The sequence below is a fragment of the Notamacropus eugenii genome, chromosome 7, assembly GCF_028372415.1.
Source record: "Notamacropus eugenii isolate mMacEug1 chromosome 7, mMacEug1.pri_v2, whole genome shotgun sequence".
Taxonomy (NCBI): Eukaryota; Metazoa; Chordata; class Mammalia; order Diprotodontia; family Macropodidae; genus Notamacropus; species Notamacropus eugenii.
Window position 1 is genome coordinate 57,300,574 of NC_092878.1, and position 24,109 is coordinate 57,324,682.

The following is a 24,109-nucleotide window of genomic DNA, read 5'->3' on the forward strand; positions in this document are numbered from 1 at the left end:
CAAGGTTAAGTGACTTACCCAGGGTCACATAGCTAGTAATTTTCTGAAGCAGGATTTGTACTCAGGTCTTTCTGACTCCAGGCCTCATGCTTTATCCACTGTACCACCTAATTGCACTGGCTCTGAGATTACCTCCCAGCTGAACTATATATATCTTGTATTTACATAGTTGTTTGCGTTGTCTTTTAGAATTTGAGCTCTCGGAGGGCAGAGGCTGTTTTAACCTTTCTTTATATCCCCAGCATTTAGAACAGTGCCTGGCCCATAATAAGCTGTTAATAAATGCTTGTTGACTGACTGCCTTCTCATTTGGGTCAACAAGCAAATACAAACATCTTCAGGCACCTTTTGCCATCTTTCCCTCATTTCCTTGCACTAACCAGACACCCATCCTGCAGGGCAGACCTGGAGGAACTTCCCTCCCCCTCAGAAGACAAGAACATTTTCTTAGTGTCAGACAGATTTCCCTACAGCGCCAGCTTGTCCAAGCCCTGTCTTCTCACTGAGCCAACCTCAGTTGCCAGGGGCTATAACATCATGGAACAGCATAAAAAGCAGTCCTCCAGGAAGCTATATTCCATAGTCCCTCCTCTTTCCTTCTGCCCCCTCACCCAGTTACTTCTGGCAACACATGGGATACACATGGCCAAAGTGAATTCACTGAGCCTGGGTGTCTGGTATATAGATTCTGTGTCTCTCCCCCTTTTTCTCATCACTGTCTGTTTTCTATTTCAGCAGTAGTGATTACATGGAGGAGAAAGAGAGATTTTAGTCTTCTTACTCGATCTTGTGGGAAAATCGCCTGCTGTTTACAAGCCTTCTTCATGGATTTCCCCACTTCCTACCACGGTGGTAATGTTTCTCCTTTGAAGTTGTTCCAAGTCAATGATGTTCTGAAAGATCCCATTTCCCTTTCTGACTTAAGGAGACTACCTATCCATGTACACTTTCTGTGTTTCCTTCTGTCTGTGTATCCATCTGCATATCTATCTATATTCCCCATCCTCTTAACTAGGGCTGCTCAGGAAGGAGCCTCCTGACTACAGTCAGTATGCCATTTGATGCCTCAAAAGAGTTTCTGTACAGAAGCTCTTGCAGGGATGTTTTCAGGTTCACCCCAAATATAACAAATTGGCCTTTTGCTTTAAAGATATGTCAAAAGATGTCAAAGTTGCCCTTCTGTGAGTCACCACTGGGGATAGAAAGATAGAGGTGTGTGAATGTTGCTGGGTTCCTGCTTTAAGCAGTGGAATTCACAATGTTAAAAAGGGGTGGAAGTGAATCCTGGTCATTCTCTCGCAGGATGACCACAAATGCAAATTATTATTATCCTCATATAATCACACACATACCATCATCCTCATTATCACAACAGTAAAGAGAGTGGAAGAGGATAATTATAGCCAGCATTTGCATGACATTCTAAGGTTTACAAAGTGTCTAACATATATTATCTCACTTGTTCTATGTAATATGTAAACTGAGAGTTTCATATTGCTCACCTCCATGGGGGCATCTAGGTCATGCAGTAGATAGAGTGCTGGGCATGGAGTCAGGAGACTCATCTTCTTGAGTTCGAATAGGACCTCAGACATTTACTAGCTCTGTGATGCTGGGCAAGTCACTTACTCCTGTTTGCCTCAGTTTCCTCATTTGGAAAATGAACTGGAGCAGGAAGTGGTAAACCACTCCAGTATCTTTGTCAAGAAAACCCCAAAGGGGTCATGAAGAATCAGACATGAATAAAAAACAACTAAAATCAGACTATGGACGTTAAATGCTGCAACAATGGAAACTTTTCTGACCCCTCTCTCCTCTCAAATTCAGATGCTTTCAGATGTTCTGGGATAAAATAAGAAGGTGAAGAGAAAAAAGGAGGAAGGGAAGAAGAAATTCCAGGATGCAATGATCTCAGAAGACTCCCAGCCCCATAGAAGTCAGGATCCTGTGGGCAGCCCAGAGACTTACTGTCACTTATTACCTGAGTAGCCACTGTTCATGGGCCCAGAGCCATAGCTGATCCACCTTTTCAATATACTCTAATTCATTGATTCAAATAGAGGATCATAGATTTAAATCTGGAATAAACTATGGAAGTCATCTGTGGTATAATGGAAAGAAAGCTGGATTTGAAGATAGGGGACCTGGGTTTGGATCCTGGTCCTACCACTTACCTTAGGAAAGTCACTCAGCCTCTCTGGGCTTTTATTTTTCTCACTGAGATTGAATTAGATGATCTCTTGGATCCCTTCCCAATCTAAATCTATTATTCTGTAATTTAGTTCCCCTTATTTTATAATAGAGGAAATTGAGGCAAGAGGAGGTTATCTGACTTGAGACAAGAATAATAACCGTAACAGCTTAGTCTACTAGGTGCCAGGCACTGTGCTAAGTGTTTTACATGTATTATGTCATTTGATCTTTACAACAACCCTGCAAAGTAGATGTGTTATTGTTATTCTCCTTTTACAGATGAGGAAACTGAAGCAGATAAAGGTTAAGTGATTTGTCCAGGGTCCCACAGTTGGTAAGTTCCTAGGGCCAGATTTGAACTCAGGTCTTCCTGACTCTAGGTCTGGCACTCTATCCATTGGGACACTTAACTGTATGTAACCCAAGAGTCCTGCTTGCTCTAACCTTTCCATCCTAAGATACCTGGCCTCACCCTGGACTTCTGGAACTCAAGTCACTCATTTTCTCTTGACCTAGCTCAGTGCTATTTCAGTCAGCTAGGGAATTCCCATCTTGAGAAAAAGATACAATGCTTCCCCTAATGTCTCTTTTCCCTTCCCCACACCCACTGGCCAGAAGAGTGACTCAAGTCACTCATTTTCCCTTGACCTAGCTCAGTGCTATTTCAGTCAGCTGGGGAATTCCCATCTCGAGAAAAAGATACAATGCTTCCCCCAATGTCTCTTTTCCCTTCCCCACATCCACTAGCTAGAAGAGTTTGGGGTGAGGGGGTCTTTACTCCAAGGCAATCAAAACAAGTGCCAGGCTGGGGGATGCTAGGCTCTTCTTCCTTCAGGCCTGCCATGATGCTCAAATGTTTCCCTGACACGTAAGCCACTTAAGACTTGCCTCAAAAGATGTTCCTTAGCCAAAGTGAAACTATAATCATATTTGAAACCTGGCTATTGGAACTTGACATTTTTAAATGCTATGGGACTATTAAGTGACTGTTCTTCTGAGTCTAACTCCAGGTATGGGTAGCAAGAAAGGCTATCTGAACCTCCAATCCATGATGCCAGTAAGCTGATGAGATGCTGGTATGAACTGCATAGGGTGATCTCAAGGGAAGGCTGGGAGAGTAACTGTTCAGCATAGGCTGAGGTGGGATTCTCCTGACTCAGTTTCCCCACTGACACCTGGCAGACTTTAAGCCTGACTGAATGCAAGTGGATAATCTAATCCTGCCTGGAACTGACATGAAGTTGGGGAGATATTGTATCCTTACAATGTCCTTACTATTGGTGGGAATTTCGTATAGTCAAAAGGTTTGTAAGCTTAATACCAGATCTATTCAATTATAGATTATGGGCAGGGGAACATTCGAGGTTATCTAAAATTAAGCTATTAGGCATAGGACTTTAGACCAACAACAATAAGTCAGGTCCTTTAATTCTTAGTAATACTGTGGAGACAATTAGGTCAAGGGCTTGTGAAGTTAGCAACATAAATGTTATTTGTGTCTCAGTTGGTTAATGTTTAAAAAGAAATTCTTTTGTGGTCCATATTGTAAATGCTTTAAAAAGAAGTATCACCTGACCAAAAGTTTGAATTGCTTTATCTGTTATAAACTGTGTTAAAAATAAATAATAAAAAATAAAATTTAAAAAAATGTTTCCCTGAGTCACTACTAGGGACTGGCACTCAATCTTCTCTCCATTATACTCTTTCTCCAAGCCTTATTTTGTGTCTATGGTGATCAGTCCAGTGTTTTTCAAGGTCTTCTGTATATTTTCTGTGTTATTTTAGCTTTTCCAGATCAAGGTTCAGTCCAAAGGATCCAGCTCTGAGATCCTCTTTCACAGGCTGACAATTTTCAGGTGTTGTAGTCTCTGTCTCTCTCTCCCTCTCCTGCTCCCTTGCACTAGAGAAAGAGCTTTGGCATTGGGCTCAGAAGGAAACTTGAGTCTTCTGCAGCCAGCCTGGGAAACAGCTGGACAGCATCAGCCCACATTTGGCTCTTTGCTGAGCATCCTGCCTACCGCACCCACACTCTCTCTCCATTCTTCACAAATAGCTTTCTTCTCTCTCCCAAGATTCTCCTTGGCCTTTGTCTAGCTCCATTTTGGAGCAGAATCTTTGGAGATGGCTGAATTTCAAGGTCCTCTCTTGGTTTTGCTTTTTTCTTTCCTCATACGTCTAGGATGCCCTTACTACTACCTCCTTCTCTGGACAAGAAGGACTTCATTCTTTTCCCAGCTGTTATCAGGAGAGAGGCCAGCCGCTGCTTGGAGAAACCTGGCCAAACTCACAGGAAATGTCTGACACTACCAGGAGAGTGGGATTTGGCTTCCCAAAGCAAAACACAGCTGACAGGGCCTTTTTGGACTTTCCCAGATTTCATGGCATCAAGGGTCCAGTGCAGTTAGACCCAGCATAAGCCTGGAGTCTGAAAGTCATTAAGAACATCACAGTAGCCATGTGTCTATGAAACCTAGAGGGTGAATGCTTTGAAAGCTGGTGACATCTTTCATGGAGGAAAAAAAAAGAAGGGGGATGGTTTGTAGGGAAGGTGAACAGCTACATAGTATGGAAGGAAACTTTAAATTGGGGATTTTGCAACCTCTCTTCGAGTATTCTCCTTCTGTCCTGTTTTGTTTCCCCTTCCCCAATCCTGAGACGCTTCTTTTTAATGAACTGTTCTACCTCCACTGCACCATGAATGGTACATATAGTGCCTTTGAGCCCCTGGTTCTGCCAGGTGAGCTTTCATCTTATCTTGCTTGGGAACCAAGCCTGCATATCATTTCTTGGCCATCTCCTCACCCCTTTACATGTTGTCTTCTCCACTGAGAATGTAATCTTCTTCAAGACAGGAATTATCTTGCTTGTTTGTATTTTTATCCCTTGTGTAAATGTTTTACCTCTCTGCCTGTCCATCTAGCTTTCAGCACCCAGGACAGCCCTCAGTTTTGGATAGGGGTTAGAGAGCAGAGGTAGATGCTAAATGATTGAGGGCAACACCAGTCCAGATAATGTCTGATATAAGCAAAGTGCTATGGGGGATACCAAGAAATCAAAGAAAGGTTACCCCAAGGAACTCACAATGTAGTAGGGGAATCAGCAAACATTCATAAATCGATAATAATTTGAGGTCAGTATGTAAGACAGTAAATAAAGTATGTGTGTATGTGTATATGTACATGCGCGTGTGCGTGTGCATGTGCATGTGTGTGTGTGTGTAGATAGCAGACAGGAGTACTACTTGAGTGATCACTAGGACTGGAGGGGTCATTTAAGACCATAGAGAGGAGAGAAAATGTTAGATGAGCCTTAAAAAGTTGTTGCTGCTGTTTGTCCTTTGTTACCAAAGAGGACCATGGCATCTCAAAGGTGATGCTATGACTTGCAAGTGAATTGGACTTAAGGGGCTGGGCAAAGTCACCAGTTTCACTTTCTCCTCCACAGCAATCTGGGTTCAGTGGCAAGATATAGAGCAGGACAATTGGAGATGACCTCCAGGTAAAAGTGAGATCCCAGGAGAAGAAAGAGGGTGTTTGTGGCAATTCACACCAGTAATGGTATCAGTAGGATATGATGAAAGCCCATCAAGGAAGTGTCAATTTGGGAATCACATGGTATGGAGACAGAAGAAAGGGACACTCCCACTCCAAGACTAGTATGGATTCTCTACTATAACCTTAAAAAGTCTACTTAAAATTCACACTGTTTACATAGGATTATAGAAAAGAACCCTAGAGATTATCTAGTCCAAAAACTTTAGGAAACTGAGATGAAGAGACATTAAGTGATTTTTCCCAAGGTCACAAAGTAGCAGAGTCAGGATGGGAACTCAACTTCTTTCACTCTACATCCATTTTACTTTCTATTAATCCAGGCTGACTCTCATGTTTCTCACTTAATCTCATTTCCTCCAACAACCTTCTCAAAAGGTGGTGTTGTTTTTTATAGAGAGAGATTATTTATTTATACAACAAAAGGTTTAGATGTTTTTGTAGTCACAATACAGTAGGCTGGGAGTCAGAGGGCTTAGTTCTGCATCTATTAGATGTGACAGATAGCAGGATAAGGTGGAAAGAGAACTAATTTGGAAATCAGTGAATTATGGGACCATAGATTTATAGCTAGAAGGGACTAGAGAGACTATCTAGTCGAACTACCTTATTTTACAGATGAGGAAACTGAGACTCAAAGAAATTAAGTGACTTACCCCTAGTAATACAATAAGTATTTGAAGTAGAACATGAATTCAGTTCTTCCTAAGTTCAAGTCCAGTGCGCCTGAGTTCAAATCCCAGCTCTGACACTTACTAGTGAATTTAGGCACACGTTAACACCTCTGGGTCTCCTTTTCATCATCAGCACAATGAAGGGCTAGAACTAGATAGCTTTCCAAGATCCCTTCCAGCTCTAAAGCTATAATTCCTCATCATGTAATAGCTATTATTATAAGATTGGTGTTGCCTACTTCACAGGATGTGAGAGAAATTATTATAAAAAATAACCAATTATTGGGGAGATCCAGGGGTTTTTTCCCCCCTTCCTAGATATTCATTCACTACTAGACCAAGCCAGCATCTGAAGGACACTGCTGATAATGAAACTGGATTAACTTTCTCCTCAATCTTTTTCCAGACCCCACTCAAGTGGGGAAGTCCATTGAGTTCTACTCTAAATTGCCCAAGGCTGGGGTTATTTGGAAGTAAAATGACAGAATCAAAGTCACATCTCCCAACCCCTCATTAGACTAGGTCCACCTCTCATCATAATATTCATTCGCTCATTACTTGTTAACCAATCAGTCAATTGCTACCCTCAGGGACACCCACTCTTCCAAGGGCATGTAAGCACTGAATAGGTTCCATGAGGGGTCTTTGGCTTTTGAGAGTGTCACTGACCTCTTTTGTTAATAATTGCTAACCTAATTAATAAAATCATTACCTAGAAACTATATCTCTTGAACTTTTTATACATCACAGATGCTTGTGAGGATCAAGTAAAAGAACATATACAGAAGCAACCAAAAGCACAGCCCTGCCTGTCAGTCTTAGGCTCCCAGAACCCTCACCTCTCCAAACAGAAATAGTTTCATCTCTCTTGAAAAGATAGAAATTACATTTATGTCCCACTGGGCAAAAATTGCTTCAGTCACTAAGACCCTAGACCACAAACATTTATTATTACCAGCTAGGAGTTCTTCCTCTAGGAAGAATGGAGTCCAAAAGACCAGGAGTTAATACCTCAATCACTCCAACAATCCCAATCTTCCCCCTCCCCCTCACATCCCACCAACCAAAACAGAGTTAATTTGGTTTTTGCTTTCTTTATCCAGCCATTAGTGAAATGAATGGAATATCTTGGTGCCAAGTCACCTCTGGAATTAAGCTAAGCTTGGAATTCAGGTATAACTTAGGAAGGCCACCAGGACAATAGGAAGGTCCTAAAGGTTGTCTGTGTATAGTGGCTTCTTCACTATCCCCAGTCCATGATTCATCTCTGAACTTCTCAGGACACATTGAGTGCCTTTTGCTTCCTGCTACCAGGCCCTTCAGGCATCTGTATCCCCTCCTGCTAACCACAGTGATATAAATGTGCCTTCCACCACCACCATCTCTACTGGATCTCTCCTGGAGGAGAGAAAATGAAAGGATACTCAGGACATCACAGCCTTCTGCCGGATTGTGAAATACAAAGGTTTGCCACTTGTCCCCATCCCTAGATTCTTTCTCTTCCTCCTCCTTCAGAAGCTTCATGCCTTGCTTCTTCTGTCTCTGCCTTTCCCCAACCAAACCAGAGTTTCTGGTCACTCATTCTTGACTTTATAAATTTAAATTAATTAATTCAGTAGATTTAAATAAATAGGTTAGTCCTTGTCTTAGAGTATTTACATCTTAAGATTGTCTCTGATTAAAGAATGAAAGGCTCATCTCTATTTTGTTTTGTTGGAGGCAATCAGGATTCAGTGACTTGCCCAGGGTCTGAAGCCAGATTTGAATTCAGGTCCTCCTGACTCTATTCACCATGCCACCACAGGCTCATCTCCTGTTAAGGGAATTTCAGCTTCACTGAGCAGATAGGAGAGGAAAAACAGACTCCGAAAGTCATAAGAGCTTGTCAGGATGCCTGGCCTATGAGCCACAAGCCTTACACTGCCCACAGAAGACTTCGGGAGGCACCCAATGGAGTAAAGAGTAAATCTATCCCTTTAAACTCTCAGTTGTTTGGAAAGAATGGCATTTGTGCCCACAATCAAAAAAGGAAAACATACCCAGTGGGTAACTTCTGCAGCACCGGAGACTGTGCCACTGAGGCAGGGCTCTCTCTCAGCCCACTACTCCTGCCGAGGTTGGGCAATGCCACTGGTGACCGAGGCACTGGCCGTGAAGGTTGGGGGTGGTACTCCTCATCAGGAATGACCTCCTCACAGCGGTTGCCCCGAAAGCCAGAACGACAGACACATTGCTGAGGCCGACTGCAGGAGCCCTTGTTTTGGCATGGTGGCTCACATACAGCTGGAGAGAGAGAGAGAGACTGAGTCACATAAGTGGGTTGGAGCTTTCTTCATCAGTAGCATGGTAAGTTTGGACCTGCCCTGAGGGGCCAGAGAAACCTTCTACTTTCCAGCTTGGATGAAAGGGGTTCTGAATCACTGAGCCTCCTCCACACCCCAAACTAGGTAGTCAAATGGATGCCCTATTCACAAGATGGGTCAACTAGAAAGATGACTGCAAAGAGGTAAATCTGACCTCATAAATATTACTGAGACCTAATGGGATGGAATTCAAGATAATGAATGGCCCTGAAAGGGAATCCCTGATTCAAAAGAAATAGAATAGGTAAAAGGGGAATGGAAATATTTATATATTAAGAATATATACCCAAATGAGGATATCCAGGGAATAGGGTTGGAAGAGGTAGTGTATAATAGAGAATATTTGGGTAAGAACATTCATGGAGGCAGAAAGAGAGTCATATTGTCAATAGAGATTACTATAGATTGCTTATACAGAATGAAGAAACAGATAAGGAATTTACAATCTTAGTGCAGAGACATGATATAGAAATGATGGGGGGGGGGGGCGGTGCAGAGCCAAGATACAATAGTGAAAGGTCACAATTGCCTCACAAAAGCAAGGTGCAGAGGAAGTAGTGGTTATGGTAGGCAGTAGCAGCATCAGTGCCCAAGGGGTAAGGGGACAAACACATGGTCAGAAAGAGATCCCAGGGGACGCATGTGCTATCAATAGTGATCAGGTACCATTTGACAGCTCTGTCACTCATTACCCAGTTCCAGATGACAGTAGAGCAATCAGGAGGGAGCAGGGGCTGTATCTGGATAAGGAGAAGAGCAAAGGCCAGAGGGCAGTGCCCAGACCTCCACCTATTTCACACCACTTTGGAGGCACCAAAAACCTATATGTTCCCAGATAGAACTGTGAAAGCAGAAGAACATAATAAACAAAAGCTCAGCTGGTCATCCCCCTCAGAGATAAGCAGAGCCCAATTCTAATATAAAGTCCAAAGTCAAGAAGTAGGTGGAAAAAAATGAGCAAACATAAAAAAAAAAAAAAAGAACCTGATCATAAAGAAGTTATTATGGTGACAGGGAAGCTCAAGACAAGCTCCGAAGAAGACTATGACCTTTAGCAAAGCCTCAAAGAAAAATACAGGTTGTACACAACCTCAACAAGAATTCCTAGCAGAGCTAAAGAAAGAGATAAAAAAAAGCAAAAAAGGTTTTAAATCAACTAAGAGTGGTAGAAGAAAATTGGGAAAAGAGATGACAGTTATGCAAGAAAATTATGAAAAGAGAATTAACAGCTTGGTAAAAGAGGTACAGAAAAAATACTAAAGAAAATAACTCTTTAAAAATCAGAATTGGCCAAATAGTAAAAGAGGAACAAAATCTCACTGAAGAAAATAACTCCTTAAAATTAGAACTAGTCAAGAAGTGGAATCTTATGACTCCATAAGATACCATGAAATCATAAAACTAAGTCAGACTGGAAAAAATAGAAAAAAAATGAAATATTTCACAGGAAAAATGACTAACCTGGAAAACAGATCCGGGAAAGATGATTTAAGAATTACTAGACTATCTGAAATCCATGATCAAAATAAGATCCTACACATCATATTTCAAGACATTTTAAAGAAAATTTTCCATATGTCTTAGAACTAGAGGGCAAAGTAGAAATTGAAAGATTTGACTGATTACTTACTAAAAGAAATCCTTAAATGAAAATTCCCAAGAATATTATAGCCAAAAGACAGAGCTTCTAGTTCAAGCAGAAAATACCGTAAGCAGTCAGAAAGAAATAATTTAAATACCATGGTGCCATAGTCAGGATCACACAAGATTTAGCACCTACCAGTATAAAGGAGTAGAGTTTTTGAGCTTGGGCTGGCCTTAAGAACCACAGAAATCTAGGAATCTAGTCCAGGTGTTACAATCAGCCCAGACTGGAGATTATCTGGAGTGATCATCCAGAACGACCTTCAGGGCCCCCACCTAGCATAAACTGGCAGTAATTTCATCTTTAGAAGTGAACATGATCGAGCAAATTGCTGAAAGACTGAGCTAAATTGTGAACGTAATTTCCTCCCCACCCAGAGACCAATATGGTATAGAGGGAATTATGCCCCCACCCTCAAGATATTGGGAGATAAGTTTGTATGTTTGTTCTTGTTAGAGTTATAAGACAAATAAATCCCTTTATAAAAGCCAGCTGATAAAATTCCTAAAAGAACTGAGCTTCTAGTTACTACCCCCAAACAAATGGGGAGAACCATGAGTAGAGGCTTGAGCCAATAGCAGAAAAAGAAACACCCACCTATATCTCAGTGTACCCTAGACCTCCAAGGAGAAAGCATAACTTTTGGGGCCCCTTAGAGAGTAGGAACAGAACGTACATGCTACCATTAGTTTTATTCAAATGGTTTTTTCTTTCTTTTATATTCTTTATTACAAATGATGGCTCTCCATGTGGGGCAAGAGAGGACACACTGGGAAATGAAGATATTTAAAAACAAAATATATCAATTAAAATTTAAGTTATAAAAGGAGAAGAGAATGAATTCTGAAACCTATGGGTCAGTGAGCTTGACTTGGATTCCTGGTAAAGTTCTAGAATGTATCATTAAAGGCATAGTGATCATCTAGAAAAGGATGTGATGATCACAAAAAGCCATCCTGGCTTCATCAAGAGAAGGTCATGGCTGACCAACCTAATTTAATGGGGTTTTTTTACAATGTAACTGATAAACCAAGGGAGTGTTATAGACAAGAGTCACCTAAGATTCAGCAAAGCATGTCAGCATTTTTCATGAGTTCCTATATACAAGATGAAGGCTAAACAAAGTACAGTTCAGTGTTTTCAAAACTGATTGAATGTTTAGACCTAAAAGTAGTCAATAGAAATTTGATACCAGCTACTAGAGAGTCCCAGAGAAATACATTAAGCCTAGTATTGTCAAACACTGGTACTAATGACTGAGATAAAGACATATATAGCATTACCACCAGGCCTTTGATTTTATTGGTATGAAGGACTCCCAAATGAAGACAATCCTTCTACTCATGCAAGTTAGTACCTCTGCATCACTTTTTAGTCTTAGAGATGTGAGAGGTTATTTGTCCAAGGTTTGAGGTAGGATTTGAACCCAGGTCTTTCTGGCTCCAAAGCAAGCTTTCCATCCACATTATACACACTGCACACTAGCTGCCCATGAGGCAAGTTATAAAGGGCTTTCTATGATCCTAGAGGTAATAGGGGAACACAGGAGGTGTGACAGTCAAACCTGTACATTAGGTATATCACTTTGACAGCTGTCAGTCAATAAACAATTATTAATTACCTACTATGTACCAGGCAGTGTGCTAAACACTGTGGACATAAAGAAAGGTACCAGTATCTTTTGATAGTTCCCTGCTGTGACAGAGCTCACTGTCCAGTGGGTAAAGATGTGGGAGGGATGAATGAGACAAAAGAGAGGCTTGAAGCAATGAGATGGTGTGATTTCTCACAGTGTTCCCTGGAGAGGAGACAGTGTGGTATAATGGATGGACCAAAATAATGCTAGATCTAAAAACAAGAAGACCTGAGTTTGAACTAGCTGTGTGACCTTGGGCAAGTCACTTAACATCTCTCTGCCTCAGTTTCCTCATCAGGAAAATGGGGATAACATGTAATACCCTACTTCACAGGGTTATTGTGAGGATCAAAATAGATAACACAATTTAAAGCACATTACAAAACTTAAACCACTAATCTTTGTAGTCATGTAGTCACTTCAGTTGTGTCTAACTCTTCCTGAACCCATTTTGGGGTTTTCCTAGCAAAGATGCTAGAGCAGTTTACCATTTCCTTCTCTTGCTCATTTTACAGAGGAGGAAACTGAGGCAAACAGGGTGAAGTGACTTGCCTAGGGTCACACAGCTAATAAGCATTTAAAGTCACGAAGAAGAGTTTTCCTGATTCCAAGCCCAGTGCTCTATCCATTACATCATATAGCTGCCTAAATTACTGTTATCAATGTTAGCTACTATACTATTAGCACTGGAACAATAGCCAGGAGAAAAGCATTCTAGTCTTATTTCATCCCTAATCGATTGTGAGATCTTGAATCCATCACTAAAGCTTTCCAGGACTCAATTTTGCAAAGAAAGGGTTGACCAGAAGACTTCTCAAATCTTCTAGAAGGAATCTTCAGGAGAATAGAGGTCTCAAGTCCTTGCTAACCACAGTGTGGGGCGGATAGTCAGTAGCGAAGAAAGGAAAGATCTCTATCCAATTCCCCAACATCCTTCAGCCTTCACTTCCTCTGCCCCATGGCAAACAGTAAACCAAATGACAGAGATGCCTTGTGGCTCAGCATCCTGGGTCCTGGGTTCAATAATTCTGGCCTGATGTCGACTCCATCTCCAAACCCCAGTCAAACTTTCTCCTCGTTGCATTCTGCTTTCTCTATGGCCACCAGACCTCTCTGCTCATAAATTCCTCTCTCCTGCATGTTCCTAATTACAAATCAACCAATGAGAATCACATGAGAACACTGCCCCTCACTACCTTGCCAAGATTAAGTGTGCTGCCAACTGGTCAGGAGCCAATAAACTTAAGTGCACACAGGGGTGAAAAACACCCACCCCTATCCCTGCCTCTCTGACCCAGATCAATGTTAATGTTCAGATTTAAATCAAAGAGAGAAGATTTAAAGTCCCCAGACCAGTCCAAATTCCCAGGGAACTTAAAAGGAGAATATCTCTTAACAATGATGATCTTTCCAGTCATTCTAGAATGGAAGAGCCTCTGGGACCATCCAAGTCCAGACTCAGAATTCTAAGATCTTAGTTTAGAATTCCCCCACCAAGTCTCTAAGGAGACCATTATTCTCGTCTCCCTTTTCTCTCCAACCCATCCTATGCATTGATATGAACTCAATTTTCTTAAGATACTCTTTTATGCTAAAAAAAATCTTCAAAAATTCCTCATTACTTAACAGGATAAAGCCCAAATCCTTAGTTTGGCATTCGAGGCCCTCTCCAATCTAGCTCCTACCTTTCTTTCCAGCCAAGTGTACTCCACTAAGCCCTCCAATCCTGCCAAACCAGTTTACTCATTGTTTCCCAATTATATCCTGTGGATTTTCACTTTCTAGCCTTTGCCCATGTTGTTTTTCCTGCCTAGAATATCCTTGCTCTTCATTATTTGTCTTAATTTTATTTAAAAGTCCAACTCAATTCTCACTTCTACCATGAAAATTTCCTTGACCACCCCAGCTCTAAACAATAAAATCTCTGTCCTCTGAATATTTCACTCTAGTAACTCATTTAGCACTTGGCATATACTGTCTTATTTTGTCATTTGTCACTATGAATTTATCCTTTTAATTAGGTCATAGGTCCATAGAGATTACATATATGCCTCTCTGTATCCCAAGCACCCAGCATGATGCCCTACATGTCTATAACTGGGGCAAGTCACTTACTCCTTCTGTGCTTCATTTTCTTCATCTGTAAAATTTCTTCATCTGCAAAGCCATCTGGATCCAGTGACCAGATAAGTTCGGAGGGAAGGGAAGGGAAGAGGATTGGAAGGAAAAGAGGAGGATGGGAGAGTGAGGGAGGGAAGGGGAGGAGAGGAGAGAGCAGCTGCTACTCACACACAGTAACAGTTTCTCTTTTGCCCAGGAATCCTGAGGGTCTTCTCCTTCCAGTTTGATTTTTTTTATTATTATTAAAGGGGCTATCCCTTCAGTAACTACTTAAAGAGACCTATTCACTGAATGGGCATTACCTCACTCAAAGTGAGAATCTGAAAAGACCTTAGCCTAAAATGACCAGGGTCTCCCACTGCATCCTGGACTGTCTCCAGTCATCCTGATGAATATCTGGCCACTGGTCCCAGATGGCTCAGGAGGAGAAAATGAGGCTAGTGGCCTTGCACAGCCCTCCCACCCCAAATCAAAGTCAACTGCAAGTCATATCATCACTTCCCTGATGTCATGGTCCTCCTTGAGAACAACTACCCCTCCCCCTTCCTATGTTCCTATGCTGCTACAATAGCCAGCTATTGGAGACCACAAATGGCCAACCCAAAATACAATCATCAGGTCAAGTGGTATAGCAGATGTGTCTCAGAGACAAACTTCAGCCCTCCTCTTCTTCCTTCCCCTCCTCCTCCTCCTCCTCCTTCCCTCAATACTATATAATCAGATGGCCAATTTTCACAGTTACACTTTCTAACATTCATCTTTCTCCAAAGAGGTTCTTTATAAGCTGGCCTTGCCTTTAACACTGAGACCATTAGCTCTCAATGGAACCAAGTCCCAACTCAATCACCTCCCTCCACCAGTACCTACTGCATTATGCAATCTAAATCCTAATTCTGCACTGTCTAATATTGTTTTCTGGCTGTTTTGTGTGTTACTCATATTTCTTGAAACTAGATTATTAGCCTTCTTGAGGGGAAAGACAACATCATACTTAATTCATATTCCCAGAGCACAGTGAAGTGTGGGGACACATAGAGCTTACTACGACTACGACTATGACTACGACTACGACTACGACTACAACTATGACTACGACTACGACTACAACGACCACTACTAGCCAGCATTTATATAGCAATTTAAGGTTTACAAAGCATTTTACAAATGTTACCTCAATTTCTCTTCAACAACAACCATGGGAAGTTGGTGCTAATATTAACCCATTTTACAGATGAGGAAAATGAGGTAAAAATAGCTAAATGACTTATCCAGGGTCACGCAGCTAGTAAGTATCTGAGGAAGAATTTGAACCCAGGTCTTCCTGACACCAGATATAGAATTCTATTCCTCATACCACTTATCTTGATTTACGGTCATCAATAATGAAAATATTTATTAGAATCTCCTTTGCCCTCATATCTAGTCACCAGAAGAGTATGAGGATGGGGCTTTCTTTAGCAGGGGGGGGGGAGGTTTGGGGAAAGGGATAAGGGTTGTTCCTCACCAAGTAGAATTCACATGCACTGCTTTCTCTGCTCAAAGACAACATGGAACATGACTCCCCAGACCAGCCTGGGAAATTGCAAGGCATTCAAAAAGTGAAGCCCTGGCATAACCTCCCTCTGCCCACGTGCAAATTTTGGTCTCCAACCATTCATAACTTATTTCTGAATGCTCTCTTTCTCCATCACTCCCCCGCCTGCACCCTAACAGGGCACTTGATGCAGGCTGAAAACAAGGGAAGTTTTAGCCCTGCAAATTCAGTGCTTTGGAATCAGTTGCACAACTAGAGGGGAAAGAAATAAAGCCCCTGAAATTACTTTTAAAGCTGAATATAATAATCTTTTCCCCCCTTCCTTCCCCCATCCTCTTCTTTACATAACTCTAAAGCAGCTGAATATGATTTTACTCAGACTTTCCACACAAAACCTTTACCTTTGGGAAGAGCCCAAACTCAGAACCCACTGGCCCAGAGAGATTTTGGAAGCAGTTTCTCACTAGGGAAAACTTCTCCCATAATTCCCTTAAGTGCTTCTGGAGCAAACAAGAGGGGGAGACAGCTTTCAAGTCCTCCTCTCCTTGCCCAGATAGGATAAGGCACCAGATTATCAGTACTAAAGAGAAGGATGGTAAGTCCATTAAGTGAGGAGGACAGAAAAGGATCTCATAGGATCATAGTCTTAGAACCAAAACCTTGGAAGGGACTTTAGAGGTAAGGGGAAGAGAGTTGCTATCAAGTCATAACAGACAGTTCCCTAGCTCCAGGAGAAGGATGGTTGAAAACAGTTCTGCAATGCTATTTTTATTGGCATCAATTCTTTTTTGATCTTCCCCCTTCCCATTTTCCCTTTTTTTCAGATAGATGATAAATAGACAGACACAGAGAGATGGACAGATAAATGATAGAGGATATAGATAATAGAATAATAGATGATAGACACACAAATAGATGAGAAAAAGATGATAATGATAACAGATTAGATAGATGATAGAATTATATAGATGATTGATAGATAGACAGATAGATAATTTATCATGTTTGTTATATTCCAGGCATCATACTAACTTCTGAGTGTACAAATACAGTCAATTTAGCTCCTACCTTCAAGGAGCTTATATTCTAATGGGGAAGACAATACATGAAGGAAACTAGAAGGGGGAAGGAGCGTGAAAGAGGTCTGGAAAGTGCTGGGGGACTGGGCAAAATAAAGCCAAAGTTGGCTTATCAGAGCCCAAGGTAGTTCCAGAGATAGAGCCCTCTTTTCTGGAAGGGAGAATGTGGGGAAAGCAGCATGAACTCAGGACAGTGTTGAGGTCAAGGTGACTTTCTCAGGGTTCTTGCAACTCTCTTTTATCCCCTTCACAGGCAGTCAACACATCATCCTTGTGATGTCATTGGTCCTCTTTGAGAACGAAGAACAAACAACAACATTCCAAAGAGTACTGAATGAAGTAACTCATTTCTTTTATATCATCATGGAATCCTATTCTGGGAAAGATGGGTCTCATCAGCAGGCCCAGATCTCCTTTTCTGCCACAGTTAATTAGATGAATACTTCTTTCTTTTTTGTCTCCCTCTTTATTAATTAAAAAGATTTTTAAAAGTAGGAAAAAATCCTTCTGAGACATGAAACTTAGATTTTAACAGGTTCTCTTCTTCCAGACCTGATGCTCCTGGTTCTCTTCCTACCACTCCTCACCCTAAGTCACCATATTTCCATACAACTACCCTAGGGTTGTGAAGGTTGGTACCAAAGCCTTGAAACCCTCATGAAACACCAAGGATTCTCTCATCCATGCCAGGACCCAACCCTCACTTTGACCAGAGCCTTGCACCTACTTCCACAGCCAACTACCCTTTCAAATTAGATGGTAATATTCTCTAGTCACATCTATAGGATCTTTCATCTGCTGTTTGTTTGGTGACATAGTGACAAGTTTGGTGACATGGAATCTGCCTCATAATTATCTCCAAGAAGCTTCCTGGGGACCCTCATCCAAGTCATCCTTTGTTTTCCACTAGTTTTGTGGCACAGTGAAAGGAGGGATAAATTTATAGTCAAAGGGCCTGCATTGAAAACGCAGTTCTAACACTCATTTGTCTGTGGATATCCTTGGATATCCAGGGGCCTCAATTTCTGAATCTTTAAAGTGAGGGAATTTGATTAACGGATCTCTAATATTCCTCCCAATTCTAAATTTGTAACCCTCTGGAGGCAGACTTTGGCCAAGTCACTTAATCTCCACAGGCCTCAGTTTCTTCATATGTAAAAAGAGTGGGATGGAGTGCATTGATTATGACTGTCCAGCTGTATACCTATGGTGGTCCTAATCTCATTCTCCTCCTAATATACACACACACAAAATGGAGTTTACCGTTAACCCTCCCTCACCCCAAATTCTTCTTTGGGCTTCTGTCTTAAAGGACCTAGCCAATACACGGCACAGTTATGGCTTTATGGGAGAGTCACTATCTGACTGCAGGGACACCTCCCCCAACTCCCACCACAACAAAGAGGGCAGCACCTTGGGAAGGACTGGAAACAGTGTTCCAGAGCTTAGGGCTAGCCAAAAGCCGGGCTCCAAAATAGCAGTTGTGTTCACATAAAAGCCTCTAATGAGAGAAAGATGCCGTTCCTGGCCCTGTGAGTTCTCTGCAGACTTGGTCTGGCAGGCTGAATCGGCCTCTACCGTTTGGCGGCGGCAGGAGGAGGGAAGGAAGGGGAGGGTGTGAGTCAGACCTTGGCCCCCTGCTCCTGAACATGGACTCCACTGCAAGGAGAGTAATTGCATTAACAAATGTTGAGATGTTGTAGCCGGCTGGAAGGCCTTGGGGCAGGCAGGGAGCAGCCCATTCCCACTGATGGGAATACTTTGAAGGTTGTTCCTAATCCAAATCCCAGTTCTCAGAGAAACCCTCATAGACACTTGCCCTTCCCCCACTTTGATGTTCAGTTGTTTCAATCATGTTCAACTCTTCATGACTCCATTTGGGGTTTTCTTGGCAAAGATACTGGAGTAGTTTGCCATTTCCTTCTGCAGCTCATTTTACAGATGAGGAAACTGAGGTAAACAGGGTTATGTGACTTGTCCAGGATTGTTGCAAATGTTTGAGGTCAAATTTGAACTCAGGTCTTACTGACTCCAGACCCAGTGTTCTATCCACTGAGCCACCAACTGTCTACTGGAGGACATGCTCACCCCTTTTAGCCATTTCCCTACCATCCCTCTGTTCTACCCTCATAAAACGGATATGTACATGCACATCTACATGTGTATATATATGTGTGTGTATATATGTATGAGTGTGGGTATATGGGTATATATATATTGTTGAGAGAGATAGACAGACAGAGACAGAGAAAGAAACAGCTATTTACCTTTAGTCTTATAGACTCCAAAGCTATTCCTATGCAGACTTCAGGCAACACAGTGGAAAGACCATTGACCCTGGAACCAAAGGACCAGGGTCCAAATTGTGCCTCAAGATGCTTAACCTTTGGCAAATCTCTTAATGTCCCTAGCCTCAGTTTCCTCATCTGCAAAGTGAAAGAGGAAGGACTTAATGGCTTCCGAGACCCTGCCAACTCTAAATCTATGACTCACCCCCCAAACCATTTCAGTATCTTCCCCCAGAAGTGTTCTCAAGGAATAATTTTCCAATAGATATAAAATAAACATAGGAACCAGACCTGCAGTTCTATTGGGATAGGGATCACACCAATACAAGTTGCCGCCTTTTCTGCAACTTCTAGACTTAGAGAGCAGTCTAAAGCACTTAGAGGTTTCAATGACCTGCCCAAAGTCATATAGTCAGACTATGTCAGAAGCAGGGCTTGGAAGCAGGGATTCCTCACTCTCTGGTATGGAGAGACCAACTCTCTATACTGGATTTTCTAGGCTGCCTCTCATCTAGCCAAGTAGATAAGTATTCCCAGACTGGACTTGAGGAAGAAGAGGTTTCCCCCTCTCATAATAGCCTGAACCTCATTAAGCCAGGCTTCCAGTTCCCAAAACCCCAGGCACTTCTTGGGAATCCTGCATCAGTTCAGAGAATATTGGACCAAGATGGCTCCTAACAAGTTGCAGGGAATTTGTTTGCTGCTTTCCTCAAAATTCTCCCAGTGAAACCAGTCCCTCTCAGGACAGGAACCAGAGCACAAAAATTCCTAAGGAAATTCTTTATGTTCCTTCCACTAACAGGCACAAGAACACCCCAGTATAGGAGGAGAGGGAAAAGACCCCCATGAAGTCTGGAAGTCCTTCCAAAAGCAACAGCTATAAACAGTACATTGCTCTCCCTTTCCACCTCCATCCCAATCCACCCATAACCCATTAGCCTTTCCCCACCTCAGAGCCACATTTCAGCTGTCTCTACAGGCACACAAACACATAAATCTCCCTCCAGAACTGGCAAAGTCACAGAGAGAAAGACAGATACAAAGACCCAGAGAAGGGGAGAGAGGCCCAGATGGAGAGACACCATGGGGTTGGTCAAGAAATAGAACTGGAGCGTCATCATCTACACCTGCAGTGGAGTGATGAAAGTTGGGGGTATAGGGAGAGAGGCCAAGGTAGGTGGATACACAGACAGATGGGAAGAGAAAAGGACAGACTGCTATGTTAAAGTGACTTTGGTCTTTAAGAAAGAAACTCTTCTGTGGATAGTATCAGTGAGCACCGAATCTTCTCCATCTTCTCTAATGCTCAGTTGCTCTTATTATTAGGTACTTAGAAAGAACCAGGATAAGAGTTCATTGTTCCATGATGTTTAAAATTTGAGGGGGGTGGATGGGTGGGAGGATTGGAGCCAGATCCCATTTTATAAGGGGGAACTTCATACACAGCTCCTGATACACACACACCCTTGGGAGTCACCCCATATGTGTGAAACTGGCATGAAGGAATCATTAACATTCCCAAGCAATGGGAGTCTCTTTCTAATCCAAAAGGGCAGTTGGGAGGAGGTGGGGTGGGGAGAAGGAAGCAGCAATGGGACATGAGGAGGCTAAGGAGCCAGCTGACAGGGCATGGAACCAAGAGCCCTACATTTTAAGGCATTCAGGACATAGCCAGTTAATCTTGGGCAAGTGCTCCAACCCCCACGTGTTTCCCATTAGGTTCATTAGCAGCAAAATAGCAACAAGCAAACAGCATCAGGACCAGCTAATTAGAAAATATTCCACCAGAGTACAAGTGGACTACAAGTGGGAAACCATATACAGAAATGATGCCTATAGGCTCCAAATCTAGGGTCAGGATTGGTGAGAGGAGACATAAAGGCAAAAGGAATGGAGAGAGAAGGGTCATAAAAGGGAGTTATTAGGAGAAGTGAAGCTGTTGGCAAGAATTGACGAGTATCACCCTACAGGGGTTTGGTCAAGCAGTTGTACACACACATGCACACACACACACACAAGCACGCATGCACACATGCACACGCATGCACACACACAGACACATTATTGCCAACACCGTACAGAGCCACCAAACCAATATTTCCAGTGTTGAAACTCCATTATGGCAAACGGAGAATGGCAAAGCTAGAAAATTGCAAGCATATTTAGAGAATGAGAATTTCTCTGGGACTCAAATGCCCAGCAGGAGGCTCACTCATGGATGGACCCATCTAATGGACAAGGAAGGCTGGAAGAAGTCCTAATCCCATTAAAACCAAGGCATCCTGTTACTTCTTCATCTCATCTCCTAGTAGTGCCCCATTCACAACCAAACTGTCCTTTTCACTGGGTTCTTTTCTCAGTAAGGGCCAAAGTGACTTTACCAACCCAATCCTCTTTATTACGTTGCAGAAGAAAGAGCACCAGGTACAGTGTCAGAGAGCAGAGGTTTAAGCCCTAACTTTGTTTCTTGACACATTTGTAGCCTTGGGCAAATCACTTCACTCCTCTACCCTAAATTTTTTCATTTTTAAAATGAGGTCAGACTAGCTGGCCTCTGCAGTCCCTTCCAACTCCAGAGTTTTGTTCTTTTTTCCACGCCTCTTTGGTTTCTCCATTCCCCAGGTCTCCCGAATCTACCAAGACTTTTATCTTCCTATGATTAGTCCCAAGCACCTTTCCCCTCTTTTCTTGCTTTCTAGGTAGGGACAGAAAGGGGAAAAGGAACCAGATACAGTAGGAGATGACAGTCAACAAACAGAACCATTCCCAAGAACTCAAAGCACAGAAGGGCAGGAAGAGGGAGGAAGAAGCACACTCTAAATGAGAGCTGATGTGGGCCTGAACTAGGGTGGTGGCTATGTGAGTGGAGAAAGGGGGATGCATGTGAGACAGATCATAGATGTAGTATCAGTAAGATTTGGCAACTGATTAGAAATGTGGGGTAGGGTAAGGAGTCCAGTTTGAGACCAAAGTTTCAAACCTAAAAAACTAGAAGAGTGGTAGTGACCTTGATGGGAATAGGAAACTTAGGAAAAGGGGTAGGTTTTGGGGAAAAGGTAATGTTTTGGACATGTTGAGTTTGAGATGTCAATGGAAGACCCTGCTCAAAATGTCCAACAAGCAGCTGCACATTATCATCATCATCATCGCTGGAGAAAAGGACTGGATGTATAGACCTAGGAATGGTCTTTGTAGAAATGATAAACCTATGGGAACAGATGAGGCTGCCAGGAGAACAGTTGGAAAGAGAGAAAATAAGAGACCAGTATAGAACTTTATGGTACACCTGTAGTTAGAGGATATGATCTGGATGAAGAACCAGAAGGGACAGAGAATCAACAATCGACTAACCAGGTAGGGAAAGTATCAGGAAAGAATAGTGTCAACAAAAACCCACGTAAAACAGAGCATCCAGCAGAAAAGGATGAATGATGGCATTGAATAATGGTGAGATACCAAGAAGGATGTAGACTGAGTGAAGATCATCGATTTGGAAATTAGGAGGCTATAAATATGTATAACTTATATCAGATTGCTTACTCTCTCAGGGAGGAGAAAGGAAAGGGAGGGAGATATTAGAATTTGGAACTCAAAACTTTTTTTTAATGAATGTTAAAACTTGTTTTTATATGTAATTGAGGAAAAATAATTTTTAAAGTTTAAAAGGATGCAATAAGGATGCAATAAAAAAATAAGCAACAGCACGAAGCCTGTATTTGTTATCAAAAATTGTAGTAAAATGAAATGATTTTGCTAAAAGATTTTTCACAGAGCGGAGCCAAGATGGCAGAGTGATCAGTAATTGCCATCTCCCTCCCCTTGCTGACCTTGACAAGTCCAGAGAATATCTCCCCAGGAAAAACCCTAGAACAGTAAGAGCAGCAGAAGGGGTAAACAGTCTCTTTGCCCATGAGGCTAGGAAAATCACTAAGGAGGGGCTTTCTTGCTGTGGCTGAAGGGGACCAGTGCAGGAGCAGAGCTGTCCCAGACAGCCCCACCTCAGCAAACCTAGAGAAGATCCTGACCCCCAGCAGGGTGAAGCCCACAACCACCAACAGCAGGTGTGACTCAGCACCCCAGGGGAATTGGGAAGACACTAGTGCAGATGGGATCACCAACCACTGAGCTTGTCTATGCTCTAGCTCAACAGAGGAGACCTCCTGTGACCAGATCACCCCTCCCCCACACTTAATGAGCTAGCTCCAGGGTAACTGTGGGGAAACCCAAAAAGACCTCACCTGGTCTGTTTTCCAACACCAGCCGCTCAGCACCAAGTAAGCTGCAGCATTTTAGCTTCTAGCTGAAAGAACCAGAGGCCACAACACATAAAGCCTCAAGTTTTAGGCACAAGAACTGTGGGACAGAGCCCCCTGTACCCCAGATGCAGAGATCTACTTTAAAAGCCAGGAAAAGGGTGATTATCATCAGTAAGAAGCAAAGCAGAGAAGAAAAGACCATAGAATCTTTCTATGGGGACAAGGACCAAAACACAAATACCAAAGAGGTCAGCATTGAGACTGTACTCCCATCTGAAACTTCAGAAGGGAATATGAACTGGTCTGAAGCACAAAGAGCCCTCTTGGACAAGCTCAGGAAGGATTTTAAAGGCCAAATTAGAGAAACAGAACAAAAGACTTTTCAGAGAACACTGGACAAATTTGAAAGAGATTTGATAACCAAGTATAAAAAATTTAATACCTCAATTGAAGAAGAAATTAGAAAGTGAAAGAGAGGGCAGACCTATGTTGACAAGAAATGAAACGAGTCATAGGCTTGATACAAAAAAACTATTAAAAATGCCATAAACAGAATGGTTACATTGGACAATGGTTTCAGAACGTGGAAGCCCAGCTTGCTTCCTGTTCAGTTCAGAAAGCTCCCTGCCAAGGCACTGCTCCAAGTGAAGCAGAATTGCATCTAGAAACTCAATAATTTTGCCTAGAACTAACGAGGTTGCCAAAACAGGCAAGGGAGGAAGGGCTAACTTAAGAGGCATTACCTTTATTGCCTAGAATATCAGCCATT

General features: G+C 42.3%; 1 protein-coding gene across 3 annotated transcripts in view; it reads right to left on the minus strand.

The window, feature by feature from the left end:
- Window positions 1–24,109, minus strand: part of LTBP2 (latent transforming growth factor beta binding protein 2) — a 190,661-nt gene that overhangs the window by 154,300 nt on the left and 12,252 nt on the right. For all 3 annotated transcript variants that reach the window (XM_072625677.1, XM_072625676.1, XM_072625675.1), the window contains exon 3: window positions 8,458–8,701. In XM_072625677.1, the coding sequence (XP_072481778.1) occupies window positions 8,458–8,701 (244 nt within the window). The remainder of the gene's footprint in view (window positions 1–8,457; window positions 8,702–24,109) is intronic.